At 44.8% G+C, this 19,485-nt stretch overlaps 1 protein-coding gene across 2 annotated transcripts in view; it reads right to left on the reverse strand.

Annotated features, from left to right (window-relative positions):
• TMEM255A (transmembrane protein 255A) overlaps positions 1–19,485 on the reverse strand; it is a 50,042-nt gene that overhangs the window by 14,642 nt on the left and 15,915 nt on the right. For both annotated transcript variants that reach the window (XM_058536618.1, XM_058536619.1), the window contains exons 4-7: positions 17,360–17,449; positions 12,275–12,343; positions 10,243–10,331; positions 2,307–2,469 (exon numbers count right to left, since the gene is read on the reverse strand). In XM_058536618.1, the coding sequence (XP_058392601.1) occupies positions 2,307–2,469; positions 10,243–10,331; positions 12,275–12,343; positions 17,360–17,449 (411 nt within the window). The remainder of the gene's footprint in view (positions 1–2,306; positions 2,470–10,242; positions 10,332–12,274; positions 12,344–17,359; positions 17,450–19,485) is intronic.

Consider the following 19,485-nt stretch of genomic DNA (forward strand, 5'->3'; position numbering starts at 1 on the left):
GCCCCTTGATCTTTGCTTTCATCTTTCATTTTCCCCACTGGTCCTCGATTGAGTTCCCAAGCTTGGCATTTGATGATGCTCAGTGCTTCCCTTGCTCTCCTTCTTTACTTTTAAAGAAGCTCCCAACAGTTGGAAATATCTCACTTTTAATTTTTTTTAACTAAAGCAACTAAACAAAGGAGGTAATGTCTGTTGAGACACTTGTACAACTAGAAAGGGCTATCCAAATGGTAGTTAGGGGCAGCTGGAATGGAGTCAAAAGAGCAAAGGCTCTGGCATCTGACAAACCTGGGCTCCAGTCCCAGCTCTGCTATTTAGCTCTTGGCAAGTGACTTGACCTCTGTTGGCCTGTTTCCTCATCTGTTAAATGCGGGCGGTAATACTTACCTCACAAGGTAGTAGTAGTGGTGAGGACCGAAGAAAGTAATTGTGCAAAAGCCCTTTACAGAGAGTAAAGGGACATTACTGCCACTTCTCAGGACAGATCATCAACAAACCCCTTTTTCCACTAAAGATCAAAGGTCACAGTGAAATTAAGAGTCCAGAAATAAACTTATACATCAATGGTCAACTGATTCTTGATGAGGGTCCTTGTAGGAACCCCATGGAGCCTACCAAGTAGCCACCACCCATTTCATGTGTGCATCCATCTGCCCAAGTCTGAAAGCTCTAGGAACAATTCAGAGAACTCTTAACACCCATCCTGATGTCCTGTCTCCTCAACTGGCCAACCTGGGAGCTTCTCTTCCAGCCAGAGGGGCTCAGATTCTACATAATGCCTCTGCTTTCACCTGCCCCCCACCCAACATCTCCAAGAACAAAGGGCATTCTTTTCTACAAAGAAGCCTCAACCCAGAAACAGCTTTTCCGAAGTTCTCTCACCCAAAAGCTCCCTCAGGCCCAAACTTACAGGAAATCCTTCTCCCTTTGAGGGCCCCACCTACAGTGATGCTTCCCTCACTCCTCAGTGCTTAGGCTTTCCAGAGTGAGAGGAGGTGCAAGGGAATGAGAAATGTGTGTATGAGAGACGGAAAGAAAAAAGAGAGAGAGAGACAGACTGGGCCTGAGCAGGGAAGGATTTCTCTTGACTTGGGGTCACCAACAGGAACACTGAATACTTTCAGTCAGCCGGGTTCTGCTGGGGACTTGCTGCCCCAAAATGCAGTTTTTTTCTTTTCCCTTGTCCTGCCCCACCTTTCACTTTCCATTACTCACCCTTTTGACAGTCCAGGGTCAAATTACAAACTGTCTTTCAGGTTTCTGTTCCTCAGGGAACTCAAAATGGGACAGAAACAGCCAAAGGCCTAGGGGCTATCTGCCTCATTTCTAGGGTCAAAGGAAAACCCCTTTTAGGCACAAAATAATTCCCTAAACACATGTGGGACATTCCTTTAAAGCAGCGATGCTTACCCCTGGCTGCAGATCAGAATCACTGGGGCTTCAATTTAGACCAGTTAAATCAGACTCTCGGGAGGAGGGATCCAGGTTTTTTTAAGCATCCCAGGCAATTCTATTCTAATAGGAAGCCAGGTTGATAAACGTAGCTCTAAAGCTATTATCTCCATAATTCAAGTTCAATGTTTATTAAATAAGCAAATAAATGATTAGAAATGCTTTAAAAGCAAAATAAAGAAGGAGCCCACTATTATGGAGCACCTATTGGGTGCTGACTCCTGGTGTGTCTTCGCAGACAAACACACACAAATATGGAAAAGAGTTGAAAGGGAGGATAGCGAATGTGGGGAGGCTGAGATTGAGGTGGAGGTTGAGGACAAGACCTAGCAAGCTTAGCCTAGAACTGGCCCTTCAAATGCAGGAAAAAAAAAGAGTCCAGATGCTCTTTCTGGAGAATCTCCAGGGTGAAATTCCTAGGGAGAGGGAGACTAGCATTACTTTTACCGGTAGCTAAAAACCCTCTTTCCTTCCATTTCTCCCAAAGTCTGTTAGGGAAAAAGCTATCCAAAAAGGTTTCTACTAAAAGGGTCGGGGTAGGGGGGAGGGAGCATGAAAGGCTATGTTTATATAACCAGCATGAACAGGAGAATTGAGAACACCCCTCCCTCCCCCACTCGCCCCCAGAATGTGCCTCAAGAACACAAGCAACTCATGGTAACAAGAAATATTTGCAGACTGATGGCATTACCTGGCTCCTTCAACTTGAGATGTTTGAAAACGGCTACATTCTTGAAGCAATTGCTTCTGACTCCTCTCTTCAAAACACGGGTCCCCATTGCTCCCAACCTCCTAGCCTTGCCCCAGACCCCGACAGGGGCCTCTGTGCAATGGGAAGTCACTTCCTTCCTTACCATGTCCTTAAAGCCTCCAAGGACAGCGGCAGTGATGATGCCCAGGAACAGCCCGACGATGTTGAGGATGGTGGCAGACCAGAGCAGGTGGTAGAGGTGGATGATGTCCTGGCAGCTGCTGACGTCGATGTATTCATAGTACCCACCGGTGATCTCCACCCGGCTGGACAGGGAGAAGCACACTCCAGTCAGTCCCCAGGGAGCAGACTGTCCCCTAGGGCTTTGGCTACCATGCAGCTCAGCGATAAGACAGGTGGGCATGTGGGGAGCTATCATAAGGGACATCATAGCCATGAATGCACTCAGGGAGCAAGACACTACAATAAATCCAAGTGTGATTGCTGTTTATCAAAAAAAAACCCCTCCTACCAACCAGAGAAACACTTATCATCACTAACACTAATCCTAGATAACTTTTATTGATACTTGCTATGTGCTAGGCACGGTGCTAAGCATTTTACATATGTGAATTCATTAAATTTACACGGTCTAATAGAGTAGCTACTAGTCACATGTGGCTATTTAAATTTCAATTAATTAAAATTAAGTAAAAAAAAATTCAGTTCCTCAGTCTCACCAGCAACATGTTAAGTGCTCAACAGCCACACTTCTAAGGGCCACACTAGTGGCTGGTTACTGTACTGGACAGAGCAGATTACAGAACATTGCCATCATCACAGAAAGTTCTATTAGATAGCACGACAAATCCTTACAATAGCCTCTGAAGCAGGTACTATCACTATTCCATTCTACAGATGAAAAATCTGAAGCACAGAGAGGTCAGGAACTTGCTCAAGTCATAAGTGGTAGAGCTGGGATCTAAATTCAGGCTTCAAAGATTTCAGTGTTTCCTCTTGCAAAACAAAACACAACACAACAGCAACAAACAAAAAACAATGTCCCGATAAAGACCTAAGCTGAGTTGCTGCAAAAAACCTGGATATCGCCTCCTTGGAGAGGTCTTCCCTGACCACTCTGTCAAAGACCCCTCCACCCCCCACCCAGCACAGTCACTCTCTATCACATTGCTTGCTATAGACTGAATTGTGTCCCCCTCCAAAATTCATATGTTGAAGCCCTAACTCCCAATGTGACTGAAATTGGAGAAAAACTTTTAGGAGGTAATTAAGGTTAAATGAGGTCATAAGGGTGGGGCCCTAATCTGATAGGATTGGTGGCTTTATAAAAAGTGGAAGAGATTACATCACTATGCAGAAATAGAAGTATAATGATGTACACCTGAAATTTATACAATGTTATAAACCAATGTTACTGCAATAAACAAAAAATGTAAAAAAAAAAGTGGAAGAGAGAGAGATCTCTCTCTCCATATGCACACACTGAGGAAAAGCCATGTGAGGACACAGGGAGAAGGTGGCCATCTGCAAGCCAAGGAGAGAGCCCTCACCAGAACTCGACTATGCTGGCACCCTGATCTCAGACTTCCGGTTTCCAGAATTATGAGAAAATAAATGTCTGTTGTTTAAGCCACCCAGTCTATGGTATTTTGTTATGGCAGCCCAAGCTAACTAATACATTTCCCTTCTTTAATTCCTCTGTAGCGCTCATTCCTTACTAATGGGTCTGCTTCATTACTGTCTATCTCCCCAACTTGAACGTGAGCTCCATGAGGGCAGGGACTTAGTTGGTTTTGTTTACTGCTGGGCCTGACACATAGTTGGTGCTACATAAATACCTGTTGAAAGTTCCTGTCCTCCTGGATGTTGCAAACTAGTTTACAACTTCGCCCCTGGAATCTATAATGAATCTCAAACACTGAGCATCTTAAAATTAAAGTCATAACCAGACACCCTAGCATTAGGATGGCTATTACATGTGACTGCCCTGCTATAAGAACACCAAAAATGAAAAAGAAAAAAAATTAAAGGATAACCTCCAAAATGAATCAGGGAGGAATTGATTCACACAAGAAAAGACTTTTAAACCTTACAGATGAATTTATCTTAGGATTCTTTAAAATCAATGTTTCTTTAAGGAATTGGAATCAATGTGGTTACAGGACAGACTACATCAGAATCATCTATGTTTGTGTATATGTGTGTGTGCCTGCCTGTGTGTGTCAGTGTATTATTTGTGTGTGCCTGTGGCTGTCTCTTCGTGTGTGCATGCATCTTTGAGAAAGATGTTAAACATGCAGATTCCTAGGCTCAGCCCCAGTCCTACTGAATTTGGCAGAATCTCTTGGGGTGAACCTCTAGAATTTGTGTTAGCGAGCTCACTGATATTGGAGACTCACTGTTTTAAATAGTAAGCTTCCACAGTAGAATTTTAAAGGTGTTTCGATTCATCAGAATTTGAACCGGATTTCAGTATTTTCAAGAACATAGCTGAAGAGACCACCCATAAGCATACACCGAGTGTCTCCTATTAGTTGGCACTGTACTCAGTCTTGGGGATGGTGCAAGGAGGATACACAGGTAACTTATTGCCCAAAAAAGGCCCAGCTGTACAGACTATCCCCTGCAAAGGGCAGGCCTGTGTGCAAGGCTGAGTGTGGGATTGCGGGGACACAGGAGAGGCTTGAGAGTCAGCTTCTGACTTCCCCCAAATTATCTTTGCCTACCTCCCAATACACTGAGGACAGGCTAGTGGTAGAAATAGACAGGCAGCATGGCCCAGCAGACTCTGGAGTCGGACTGCATTTGAACTCTGGCTCTGTCACTTATTTGCTGTCTGACTCTGAGTAACTTTCCTAACCTCTCTGAGCCTGGGGGATTTAACGAGAGAATGCATGAAAGCAGTACTCCAGCACATAATAAGAGCCCCCACCAAAACTCGTAGCTATATTTTTTCTCTTCTAAGAGGTAGTCTCTGGACATGATTCAAACCTTTGAATCTTGTTCTTAAAGGCATTAATGCTTTACAGGCACAGAACACAACATGGAGGTAGGTTAGCAGTTCATTTACAAATATTCAATAATTGTAGAGAATACATGTTTGGTTTCAGTTTGAGGAGGTTCAGCAGCAATTGAAATATTTTTTACTGAATCGTGAAGCAAAAGAATGTTAACACTTACATCTGGTTCAGGGTTTAGCAAATGAATGTGGTTTGTTTCTGTTTGAGATTCACAAATCCATTTGGTTCAGTCCCTGGGCAGAGCTTTCTCTCAAAGTCCGTCTTTTGCATTCTCACTGCTCCCACCCTTAAGCGTCGGTGACTGCAGGGTTCTCCTGCCAGACCCTACCACTGCCTGACTAAGCTTCCTAAGACATTTTTAAAACTAAGTTATTCCTTTAATCAAAACCCTTCCATGGCTCCCCGTGGCCTTCCAGAAAAAGTGTCCAAATTCCTCAATCTGCCATAATCTGACTCCAAAATGGAGTCCACACTCTAACCAGGCTGGAGTCCTCAGAAGCCCCAAATTGGCCCTGCTGGGTACTTATCCCAAATCTTTGTTCAGATTTCTCCCCCCACATGGAAGGTACTGCCTCCTGTCCTCTGCCTGTCCTAACCTCTCCCACTGCTCAAAGCTTCGATACTCACCTCTCTAATGCCTTCTTCAGGGACTCCAGTGCCCATTCATTAGCTTTTCCCCTGGATTCCCACAGCCTCAGACAGTCTGTTCTTAGTTTGGCACTTTGCGTATGTCAATAATTCAGTAATTTATTTAATCCAAAGTTTATTGAGAGCCTACTCAGTGCTGAGTACTGTGCTGGGTGCTGAAGCTACAACCAGGACCAAGGCGGACATGATGTCTCTGTCTAATTGTAACCTTTTAAGGGCAAGAGTCATCTCTTACACTTTTTTTATGTCTCCCTCACTACCTAGCACAGTGGTAAAAACATTATAGGTCATCAATAGATACTTGGTGAATGAGTAACTGAGTTCAAAGACTGATCATTCCATCGATCATGAGATTGATTACCCAATATGGGCTTTCGCCCCCTTGCTCTCAACTTACTGGGTGTGCCTGGAAAAACAGACAACCTCTCTGTGTTTCAGTCCCCATTTAACAAAGTAGGAGGCAACAGATCTTGAATAAGGCAGAAGGGCATCCTTGTGCTTTTTGATAGGGGCCTGGAACCATTCACCGACTCTTGGTGGATAGGCAGTGGCAATGGGAAGCCTCTGTGCACGTCTCTCTCTATATATGTATTCTGTGTATCGGTCTAAATCCCCCTCCCCACAATCCCCCAAGTAAATTGAGTTCCTTAAGGGCAAAATTATGTTTTATTGGTAACTATTCTTCTAGAACAGTCCCTGGCACATAGTAGGAGCTCAATAAATGTTTGTCAAAGGGAGGAATGAATGAAAGTAAGCTTTTTTTTTTTTTTAACCATTTTATTACCAGCTGAAGCAGTTCACATTTCCTTTCACTTCCTTTAGGTCACACACTGAAAACCAGTGATATTGACTTGACCTCTCCAAAGCTGAGTGAAGTACTCTGAAAGGCAGCTGCTGAGGAGCTGTGTCCTCAAGAAAGCCACCTTCCTGCACAAGGCTAAATGGAATAATCTATGTTTGGTACTAAAACCTCACTGTCCCTGACGTCAAAGAAGGTCTGCGGGTTTGAGGGGACAGTAGAAACTCTGTTTCCGTAGCACTGTACAAATGACTGCCTGATGTTTTTGTTCCCACTTTTTTTTTTCTTGGCCTCCTTTCCAGGAAATGGACTGGAGGAGCTGGCAATTGATTAAAAATAGGCTTCGTGTGAGGAAAACAAATACGCGTTCGGCAAAATTAAAGTCTCCGAGCCTCAGAAAGCTTGCTGCTAGCTATATTAAGGCTTGGAGTTTAGGTCTCTCCAGTGCTGGCTGGGAAAAGCCTCGGGTCAGGGAAAAATTGTTCCCTCTATTGTAGGATCATTGCCTTTTAAGTCTCATGACCTTGGTGTATGACTTAGTGGGATTATTTCCTGATGAAAAGCTTAGGAAGTGCTTTTTTTTTTTTTTTTTTTTGCTAAGGAAGATTCACCCTGAGCTAACATCTGTTGCCAATCTTCTTCTGTTTGCTTGAGGAAGATTCCTCTATTTTGTATGTAGGCTGCCACAGCACGGCTGCTGATAAGTGGTGTAGGTCCGTGCCCGGGAACCAAACCCGGGCCAACGAATCAGACTGTGCTGAACCTAACCACTAGGCCACAGGGCCGGCCCTCAGTAAGTGCTTTTCTAGTGGCTTTGCCCTTAGAATCTTAGCACTACAGACTTGGGAAAGAGCCTTGATTGCTGCCCGAGGCTGGCCTCCAAGCATCAGGTAGGGGAAAACCTTTTCCTGGCTTGAAGATCTTTAGGGGCAGTGTCCTCGTGATCCCTCTTAGTTGCCTAGTCCAATATTTTATTTTCCTGGTGAAAAGGGCGTTCCTCTTTTTGTTCCTTTTCAACAAATGTTACTCCTTTTTCATTAGGTCTTTACTCATGCCCAGTCCTGTGCTGGGGCCTGGGAATACAGATAAGATTAAGTCATGTTCGCTGCCTTTAGGGAGCCCAGAGTTTAGCACAGCTCCTCATAAAATTCCTTTAGAGCCTTGAAGACAATACTGGCATAACTTGCTTTAAGAAAGTAAGCAAGTCAGTTATTATGAAGTTCAGATTGACAGGAAGATAAATTGGGCTTCAGCCTCCACTTTCAAAAAAAATTCACCTGAGGGCTCAGCTAGATGAAATTTAAAGTAGGATATAGTTTGTTCAAACCTTTTTCAGAAACACACCTAATTGCAGAGAGAAGGTGTGTCTGCAAGGAATCACTTAGCCCTCTCAATGAGCCTCCTCTCTCCTTCTCAGATCTCAGGCCCCAGTTCTGGCCAGCTCCCAGCTCCCAGCTCCCAGCCCCTGCCCCAGGAGGCCATGAAATGGGAAAGGAGAGGGGAGCAGGCCAGAGGAGACAGGGAGAGCAGCAAGAAGAAGGGAGGGGGATGTCAAGAGAAGGGGGGAAGTAAAAAGAGAGGGAAGGACAGAGCAGGAGAGGGGAGGCAAGAGGAAAGATAGCAAAATAACCCCAATTCCCCTAGGACCTATTTTATATTCCTTTGATCATTTTGGAAGGATGGGCTCAGGAAGTACAATTATAGCCAGCTCTCAATCACCGCTGCTAAGGAGGGAAGTCCTTTACAAGTGTTACTTATTATTACAACATGAATAATTGAACCTCCCAGATAATCCCCAAACCTCATTTGACTCTTTAAGTTGCTCTTCCTCCACTGTGAAACCTTTTCACGAAATGAGACTGGTGCTAGCGAAGAAGGCAAAGGACTGGTGTGAGTACCCACTCTTCTCCTCCCTGCCTCCAGTCTGCCAGGTCTTAATCATCAAACCAGAGAAACTGGCCCCCCAATACTGAGAGTAGGGAGTGTGAGTGAGGAGGGGGCTGTATCCATCTGACCTCTTTCGATCTAGCTCCATCCAGGCCCTTCTACCAAGTCCTCTGTTCCTCCCTCCCTCTCCTGGCCCTCAGCACTGCTGCACTGAGAGTCTTAAGAAAATATGTGTACGGGCAGGCATTGGGTCACACACCCCACATGCAAGGTCGTTCACTTATTCTCTGCATCACCTGCTCACGCGTTCCTGTCCATTTCACCTTCTAAATTGCTCTTAAAAGTATTCCTTGCATTCTGTTGTCCCCAAACAAACTAAATCTAGGCTCCATTCTCTTTGGCCTAGCCTCTCGCAGTGGTCCGCTAGCTGCCTCCAGTCTCTAATCACTCAAATCCGGCTTCCATGCTATACTTTTCAATGGCTCCCAATTGCTTACAGAGTCAAGTCTAAAGGCAGTCTTATGGCCAGTGAGCCCTCCATGATCTGACCTGTGACTACAGCTCTGCCTCACCTCCTACCACCTTGTATAACTACCCCCTTATATAACTACCCCCACCCCCACAACTGCTGGAAATACCCTCCCATACCTCCATCCCCTTTTGGTTTGGGTCCTAACTCCCTACTTATTCTTTAAGTTTCAGCTCTCACATCACCTCCTCCTTGACACTGCCCCTCCAGCAACTCTGACTTTCAGTCATTTGGGTCCCCAGGGTCCCCAGTAAATCCACTGATCCCCACCACATTTATCACACTATATTGCAATCAATTGTTCACATCTGTCTTCCCTACTAGTCTGTGAGCTCTCAGTAGTAATATCTATATCCTAGCACCTAAATATGTTTTGAAAGAAAGAATAAATGGTGTTTTAACAATTAGAGGGCAGAGAGCCAGAATGGTTGTAGCAGAACTAGCACCAAGCCTGATCCCACCTCGGGGCCTTTGCACTTGCTGTTCCCTCTGCTTGAAACACTCTTTCCCCAGGTATCTACTTGGGTTGCCCTCTCACATCATTCAGGTCTCTGCACAAATGTCACTTCCTCAAGGAGGCCTTCCCCAGCTACTCTAGCTAACATAGCACACACACTCCTCACCTTGTCATCATCTATCTACCTCTCTCACTTCAATTTTTTTTCAGAGCTCTGATAAACACTTGGCAAATTACATACTCATGTGTTTATTTACTGTCTTCCCTAATAAAATATAAGCTCGATGAGGACAAGAACTTTTGTTGCATCTGCTGCTGAATCTCCAGTGTCTAGAACAGGGCCAGGCACAGAGAAAGTGCTCAATAACTATTTGTTGAATGTTGTTGAACTTGGACATAGACAGAACTGGGTTTGAATCCTACCTCTACCATTTGCAAGTTCTGTGTGACCTTGTGCTAGTTTTCTATTTCCTCTGTGCCTCACTCTCATCATCCATAAAATGAAGATAATAATTCTATATACATCATAGGTAAGAATTAAATGAGATCAAATATTTGAAAGCACTTAGCATGATGCCTGACACAGAGAAGGCAGGTAATGCATGTTGGCTGAAATCTGTTGACAGACCAATGTCTTCTACTTCTCTGATCCCTACCATGTGCCCTTCCCCCACCCTAGCCCTTCCAGTGCCTATTGTGATCAACCATTATTCTTGTGTCTGGGGGCTCAGCACTTACTTGCCGCAGTTGTAGAGGTCACAGCAGAAGCAGGTGTTGCCCCGAATGCGAGGTGTGCAGAATCCACGGCTGAGGTGAGGGCAGTTCACCTGAGGGCACACAACAGTGAGGAGATGAGCTGGCACTGCATGGGAGGCAGGACCCTCTGGGACTGGAAATGTGAGTTAGTGACTGATGGAGACAGTAAGGATGGCTGTGAAATGAACACACCAATGCCTGAGAGGGATGGGGCTGGGCAGGGGCTGGCTGAACTTGTTCATGAGGCAAGTCATTGTGTAGCTGGGCTCGCGTCCCACCTCAGCTACAGCCCTCAGTGCCCCATCCCTGAAGCGTGTAGATGGAGAGGAGGAAGGACGGATGGAAGGACGGACGGAAGAACAAATGGACGGTAGGAAATAAGGATACAAGGGGAAGGGGAATCTGGGCACAGGAGGAAAAGGGATCGGGTGGGAAGGAAGACAGAGGGGCCATCACATGCGCTCTGAAGTACAATAGTACCTCTCTAGCTGCCTGGGTAAGGTTCCTCATAACCCTCGCGGAAGGAGAATTTTTGGTTGAGGAACTTATGACCTTATATAGGAAAAATAGGGTTAGGGGGACCAGGGTTACAAGCGAACCTATGGAAATCATTAATATTTTTACAGTCACCAAGTTAACACAAGAAAGCGACCATGACAAAATCAAGAGAATAGCAATGACATTTTACACATCTTGAGTTTGCAGAAAAATTTTTTAATTAATTTCCATTTCCCATCTTCTGCTTGTAAGAAATTTTCTACACTCTCTTCCCCATATGGATGCAATGAAGTGCTTGTAAATTTGTTTTGCTGTGTTATATAGAATATTCGTGGTAAACAGGCACTTTTTTCTATATTGGGTACTTCGTTCAAATGCTCACTGCCTTTCTGATAAGCTGTTGGTGCACACACATTTCTGCCCCTCCCATCTAAGCTGAAGATACTTAGAAAAATGGTAAATTTGTGATTGGGGAAAGAAAAAGAGGGTAAGTGGATGGCAGAGCCATAACAGAAGCATTTGCCCTGATGCCTTGGGAGCAGGGCCATCACTCTGCCCAACTCCAAGGGCACCATTCACATTATAGTTTCCGTAGAATGGCTTCCCTTGATGTTGCGCAATGCAGTGGCCATTTTATATCCACTTGCCTCTCTTTTCTCCCAATTACAAGTTTACCGTTTTTCTAACTCTTCTCAGGGGAAGCGGGTTGACTTTCAATTTGAGGTTAATAGAGTACCAAATTGTCAAGGTTCCTAGAAGCAGACAGTAGAATTTCATATTAAAGGGATCTCTGGGTTGGGGAGGGATTATTGTGTACTGAAATGAAAGCTCTCCAAAAATGACCTGGAGTAGTGCTTCACCTCACTGCCTACTGCCTTTAGTTCTGCATGAGGCGACATAGAACACAAGGAGAGCTGTGTGGGGCAGGAGAGAGAGACTCTCAGGTGCCCACTCAAGCAATATCACACTGGCCTCATCAGGGTGTCATGAGAGCAGCCAGGTTGACAGTCCAGGCCTCCCCAGAGCCTCAAAGTGGACCAGTGGTAACTTCTCAACTACTTTCATTTGGCTTCCTGATCCCTCCTGCATGTGGGACTCAGGCTTTGCCTCCCTAGTCCAGGCCTAGTGTCTTGGTGGGGCTCCTGCTTTTCTTCTAGTTGGGCACTGAGACCAGGCAACTGAACCATCATCCACAGAAATGGGGGAGGGGCCTGCCCTGTGGCCTCTGTACTGTCATCTGTCCCTCTTGGGATCAAAGCCACACACTGAGAGGCTGCCTGCCGGGGTCAGAGGGGCAGCTTGTGGCCACAGAACAAAGTAAATCTGATTAGGCCTCATGAGGCTCCAACCTATGACCATGGCCTCATTAGCACTGTGCTCTGACCCACCGAACAAATCAACCACGGATACCTAGCAGCAAGACTTAGGCTCATGAAAAGGAGCAAAAGAAAGGGGTTTTCAGGCAGAACAGGAGATTTTCCCAAAAGGTAATACATGCAGCCTCATTCTCGCTCACCTCCTCAGCTTCCTTCTGGGATGTCTTGGGGACATAGTGGCACCGGTTAGCATAGAGTGGTTTCAGATCCTGGAAAGGGAAACACCAAACCAAAGGAGTTTTGGCTTTGGAAAATAAATCAGCAAGTGCTCTGTTTGATAATAAAAGATTGGAACACACATACAGACGCACTCACACACACACAAACACACACCACAGCAGGCAGTGGATTGGGTTAATTTCTGAAAGTTGCTTACCTAGGGAGCCTGTGAATGTGAGGATCAGATAAAAATGTTCTAATAACTGCTTTCTATTGGGCCACTTGTTTAATAAGAAATTAGGAAATTGATTGAGAAATGGGTTTCTCAAAACTTCCTCTCTGGTTTTCTTTTATTTCTAGTCTTTGTCTTCTTGTGGAGTCCCCAGGGAACAAGATTCAAAACTCCAGGTTATGGCGACATCACACTCTGAAGCGGAGGGAGCCCAGCTCCAACAATGAGGTCTCATTATCACCTGGGGACAGGACCAGGGCTGGCTGATGGGTACCCCCTGCTGTCATTGCCACAGCTTTTCCAGAAGGAAGAAAGCCTCAGGAAGCAAGCCTCAGGGGGATAGACAACTACTGAGATTTTAACTCAACTGAACTATGAGCCATTTTCACTCAATTACACAGATTAGATAAAGACAGTGAACTCCAAAAAGACTGCTAAAGACCAGAAAACTAACCTGGGGCTCAAGGACAGTTGATTTACCCTGCTGACTTGGCCAGCTTCCTGGTGAGGGAGCTCACAGGCATGGGGGTTGGGGTAGAACAGACAGACACATGCCAGTGCTGCCTGGAAGCTTGTAGTCAGGGGATGTTGTTCACTTTCAGGGTGACACTAAACATCCCCTAAGCCGTAGAAGGCCTCAGTCAAAAGCGGGTTAGGACTGGACAAGCAGTTTACGCCAACTGACCTTAGGGGTTTGGCCAAAGCACCCTGGCAGAAGGAGTTTAGCTATTGCCCCCCTCTCTCCTGCCCCCACTTCTCCGCCATTTCCAATAATCCTGGTGGCTGCTTTTTCCCACACAGGCCATTTAGCATCTCCTGCACCTGGCAGCCAAATACCTCCTGCCTCCCAGCCTACTGCCCCATCAAGGACCTGGGACTTTCTATCAGCTGCTTCTACATGAACCTCCCGGTGGCTCAGTGTTGTGAAAGTACATTGCCTGTTGCCTTAGCCTGGAGTCAGGTTGGAAAGGAATGAGGGTTCTCATGTTCACACTCAGCAGGGTTTATTTTCCACGTTTGGGGAATGACAGAAGTCATTTTTATCCTGTGGAAAGGGAGGCTAGATGTGCTGGTCAAAGCGCTTCTGACCTCCTGGTTCTGCAAAAAGCATCTGGCCACCAACTGCCCTAGATGAAGACAGACGTGTGGTGGTTGCCCATTTGCTGCCTCTGGCTACTGTTCTGCATTAAGATCCCAGAGGAGGAACACCCCCACGCAATTGGGAGGTATGAAAAGGTCACTCAGCCAGGGCTCAGCAATGTTTTTATTCTGAAGGGCTACCAACTTTGGAGTGAATGGATGGAAATGGAAATTGCTTTATGTTGAGTGTCTGCTCTGTGCCAGGCCCTCTTAGGGCATTTCACACTCATTATTTCATATCGTCCTCAGGCTAACCCTGAAAGGTAGGTTACTATTATATCCATTTGGAAGAGGACAAACTGTGGCACAAGAAGGTAAAGTGACTTTCCCAGCTAGTTAATGGCTATATTAGGGAGGGGGGAAAGGAAGGAAATAGGCGCCGAGAGAAAGAAGGAACAAGATACATTTGGAGGGATGTGTAAGAAGGTAGGTCTCGAGAGGAAGCTCATATGCCCTCAAGCCAAAGGACATGGCAAGATGATATTAAAGGTCCTCAAAAACAGGAAAGGCTGGCTCTAACCCACTCAAGTGGTGCTAGGGTCCAAATGTGCCTTTCATTTACAGTGGCCAACAGATATCACCATAGATTAATAAAGCTTCCTTCCTCAAAACTCTCTGGGTGTCAGGCAGGACTGACAGATGTCTTAGAACAGGTACAATGTAAGCAGAAATCTTTCTTAGAGATTCATCCAGCCTTGCCCCAAACCCCTGAATCAAATGCTCTACTGCAAGTCGCTAACTGCAGGAGGTACATAGGGCCTCGACTCAGAGGCAGGTAGATGGTCATTAGATGAAACTTCCAGTAAATATAATTTGGATTTTTCCCCATTGCCTTTAACTGAGGCCAGTGATCAAAAGTATTAGGAGTATCAGGGAAAAGCAAATCAAAACCACAATGAGATACCACTTCATAATTACTAGGATGGCTAGAATGAAAAACTCAGATAATAACAAGAGTTGGCAAACATGTGGAGAAATTGGAACCCTCATACACTTCCAGTGGGAATGTGACATGGTGCAGCCACTTTGGAAAACTGTCTGGCAGTTCCTCAAAAGGTTAAACATAGTTACCACATGACCCAGCAATTCCACTCCTAGGTATATACCCAAGGAAAATGAAAATGTCGACATAGAAACTTGTGCATGAATGTTTACAGCAGCATTATTCATAATAGCCAAAAGATGGAAACAACACAAATGTCCATCAGCTGGTGAATGGATAAATAAAATGTGGTATGTCCATACAATGTAATATTATTAGGCCATAAAGAGAAATGAAGCACTGATACATGCTAAAACATGGATGAACCTTGAAAATATTATACTAAGTGAAAGAAGTCAGGTGGAAAAAGACCACATATTATATGATTCCATGAATATGAAATGTTAATTAATATAGGGAATCTATAGGGAAAGAAAGTAGATTAATGGTTGCCTAGGACTGGGGGGAGTAAGGGGATAGGGAGGTGATAACTAAAGGATATGGGGCTTCTTTTGGGGATGATGAAAATCTTCTAAAATTGACATGGTGATAATTTGCACATTACTATGAATACACTGAAAACCACGGAATTGTACACTTTAAAGGGGTGAATTATATGGGATGTGAACTACATCTCAATAAAGCTGTTAAAAAAAAACTTTAGGAGTGGGAGGAGGAAGGAAAAGGAGGAAGCCATTTTAGCTCATGATGCCGTCAAAATCTACTGCAGGCTTCTTGGCCACTAGGCCTATGTTGCCATGGAGACTGCCTCAGAGTGAATACTGCCTGTCAAATGGGGATAATAATGCCTGCCCTACATATCTCACAGGATTGCTATGGGTCTCAAATGAGATAATATATATGCTAAATGCACTACAGAAAAACAAGGAATTATTGTTATTAAGATGACTCCTGTTGAATACAAAATAGCATGCATACTATGATTGACTGCAACCACGCTACCAGAACAGGTCTATACTCAGAAGGTCATAGGCAAAAATGATAAGAATTGCTATATTAGGGTGGTAGGATTGTGAGTGTTACAAGTTCCTGATGTGTCATTTGCCTTTTTAAAAAGAAAAAGATGGCAGCTCTCAACTAAAATCAGAAGGGATGGGTCTAATATAGGGGCCTACATTTATGTTCTTGGCCTTGAAAGGAAATTGGGCAAAGGGCCTCTCTCTCCCATCCCTTACTTTCCCCTGCCCAGAAATTATCTCCTGAGATACCATTTCAGAGACTTCTTGGGTAGCAACACTGACCATGTGAGTTCCCCTAATCTTGGCAAACAAGGGACTGACCCTTATGTCTGGGAGATGGGTCCAAGAACAAGTTGAAATTGAAATAATAAGGTCACAAATCATCCTTCCCCAGATCCAATCATACCCATGACACTCCCTCAGGATGACTGCACTATTAGCCAATGACTGAAAGTGAATAAAATATCATTGACCCACAGAAGATTCTCATAATACAATTTTGCTCTAATTCAATTGTTTTAGAAGACAAGAAATTTCCAACTAGTTCATGAAATGTTTTCATTTTCAATGTTGGTTCAGTTAGAATAAAATGAGTATTTGCGTTTGTTGTAGGGGCTCAGGAACTTGCTGTGGCTCACTCTTGATTTTGGTTTGTGGGCCAGATAAGGGCTATGTTATGATTTCCCTTGAACTTAGGCATTTTTGCCTTTGTGAGCCACTTTCTCCATTAAAATATATTGAAAATTATATTTTATTTATTTTAATTAGATCTAATGACTGCATTGGTATAAAGACAAATATATTTATATTCTATGAGAAAACTTTTCTTCAACCTAAAATTTCATCGTTTTTCTTCTGATTTGAAAAGAAATGATAGCATTTTTATGGGACTCTGAAAGTACTATGAGTTGTAGGCACTGTGCCTAATGGAGAAGTCAGCCATAGGGCCGATGTCTGGAATAGTATGAAATGGAAAGCCCTGGAAGAGGGGTGAGGTCTCCTGTAGAGAGCCACATGGGAATGCCCTGAATCCCAGGCTTCCCCAGAGAAAAGCACAGGTTTGGGTTTCAGGAGTGAAATGGCCTTTCTCGAGGCACAGCTTCTCCAGAGTAGGAAGCATTTGGCACCTTAACTCCAGGACTGGACTCTGAGTGGAGGCTTCTAGCTATGGGGCTTTCTCCGGACTCCAATCACATCACTACTCTCCAACTACTGGTGTAGGGACAGCAAAGTGCAGGTATCTGAGAAAAGGTGACTCTCTCCTCACGGTCTGCTCTTGTTGCTGTTGAAGGGGAGAGAGGTCAGCTATTGAAACCTTCAAGGCTCTCAGGAAGTCATGTGGCTTCCTGCTCCTCTCTCCCTACCTCCTCACTCCCAACATCAATTCCAAGCCATTCCCTGGCCCCAATACCCTTGTCTTTGCCTTTCCAAATCTCACCCACGTGTCAAAGGCTTAGCTCCAACCCCACCACCACTAGGAAGCCTGCCCTGACCTCTGGAGTCCAAGATAAACCACTCTGGCTCTTAGAGTTTATACCCCCACTTAGACCCAGTTCTCTAGATGCCTGTGTGTCCATCAGTGTCCTCATCTTGACTGTCAGCTCCTGGAAGCAGGGATCCTGTCTTTTCCTTCTTCTGCATCCCTCACAGCACTTAGCACACATCCAGCACACGCTCAATGAAGCCTTGCTGTACTGCACATTTACTTTAACCCAGGACGAAAAATACTCACAATGTGTCTGGCAGCAAAGACCCCGTCAACTATGGCACAACAAAAGGCCGCAATCACACCAAAGCTGATAAAGACGATAGAAGCCACCAGCTGTGGGGGGAACAAAACAAAAGTGTCTGTTAGCCTTCCACTCTTGCTTCTTCTAGAGACTAGGCAATCCCCAAGAGACTGCCAGCCAAAGCAGAACTCTGGCCTGCCACCCTATGAGGATTCTCTTTTCAGTCATGCATGATGAGTGGGAATGGGGGCACGGGGAGGCAGAGAAGAGGCCACTGAAGGCTCTTTTACATTTTCAGGGCAAGCTAAGAAGTTCACCCTGTGAGTCTGTGAGCACCAAATGAAGAGGAGGCTTGCTGGTATCTAGCATGCTGTCCATGGAGGAATTTGACCACGTGACTCTTCCAATTCTCAGACTCAGAAAAATGTTGGACCATTCACATCATGTAATCCAACCCCCTATTTTATTTATTGTGGAATTAGAGGCTCAGAATGGGGAAGTGGTGTGCTCAGGGTGACCATCTAGTCTATGGAAGACCCTCGTCCAATGTTCTTCCCAATCCCACATACTGCTACTTGATGGTGTAGTGAAGACAGGGATGATTCTGAGGCCCCATAGAACCCTACATGCCTTCTGCATCATTGAAGAAAGAGAGCATGCAACTTATTAAGACTTAAATGTCAAAGACATTTTACAAGGGTTGAAGTCTCTGAAAATGATTAACTCTGTCTGGCATATATGAAAAATTTGGAGTAAGAAAAATGTTTGCTTGAACCAGACTGCCCTATTTTCTGATCATGTCAGATAACAGAAATTTTCCTAATAATTTGTCTTCCATTACAAGGGTGATACTACAACCCAGTGTGAAGGTAAGTGTTTCAAGGTGTTTCCAGGGCAGGGTTAGGTGCTGCCTGAGCCCACCATCTGCCCGTGTTGACCCTCAGAACTAGATGGAATCAGTGTTTTTCTTCCTTGAAGTGTTTGGGGGACAAGAGAGGGAAATAGCATGGCATTGAGCTGCTCTCCAGGGAGAAGGAGGAAATCAAAGTCAAGTCCACCCTAAGGTTCTCCCACCTTAACAGGCTAGGAGGAAATACTGATCTCCTTCAGGAGTTGTTCAGAAACCTCTCTCCATAAATCTCACTTCACAGCACTACAGAGAATTGGTAAATAATGGATGAACGATGTCATGAAATTGGCATTATTAGCTACGCTACGATCAGCTCTACAATTAAAACTCCCCTGTTATCTTGAATAATTTAAGCCCAAAGTACAAACACAACTGCAGGGGGGAATCCAGGTGAAATGGAAGAAGAGAACTATTAGAACTCCCCTGAGGGTGATTGCCTATGTTGCTGGGGGAGAACATATGGCTGGAGTTCTCTGTCCCTGGAGCTATTATGTTATCTGATTAAACTTGCTGTTAAATAGACCCCATTATCAAAGTCTCGATGCCACAGAGACTAGTACTGGGGGAGCCTAATCAGTCCACCATCTGACCACTCACCAGGCATCTTGATTTACTAGCCTATAAAACTGCAATATGCTTGCAATTCAGTCTGTACCTTCTTCTCTTGCCCTCTAGGAAACCTTCTCAGACTGAACCAGGAAAATACAACAGCTTGCCCTTGTGGGTCCCCATTAGGACACAGAACTTTCTAAGTTTTACCTCCTGTTATATGCTCATCCTTCCTTTCAACCTTACAACCTACTTAGCTTTGAACTATGGCTAATGGAAATGCTTTAGGTTGGCTTCATAATTTTATTTTGTCTTCTGTGTGCCCCCAGTATATTTGTTCTCTTAATCAAAGTCCCCTAGATTGGAATCTCCTAAAAGGCAGGAACCCTCTGCGAAAACTTCCCCCCAAAATTATGCATCAGAGAGGAAGTCATGAGGGTCACCAATAACCCAGGGCCGCGGCAACGGAAATCACAGAAGCAACGGCATTCTAGGTGAGGACAATAGCCTGACTGGATAGGCTGGAGTACTCCTTTGGGAGTGAGGAGGAAAGCAAAGGGCAAGATCCAGAATATTCTATCCCTGTGCCTTAAGGAGACTAGCTAGGCCACTGAGGGAGCATCAGGCAAGATGAGAACAAGTCCCATAACACAGGGTCGCTTTAAAACA

This window comes from Diceros bicornis, chromosome X (genome assembly GCF_020826845.1).
Source record: "Diceros bicornis minor isolate mBicDic1 chromosome X, mDicBic1.mat.cur, whole genome shotgun sequence".
NCBI lineage: Eukaryota > Metazoa > Chordata > Mammalia > Perissodactyla > Rhinocerotidae > Diceros > Diceros bicornis.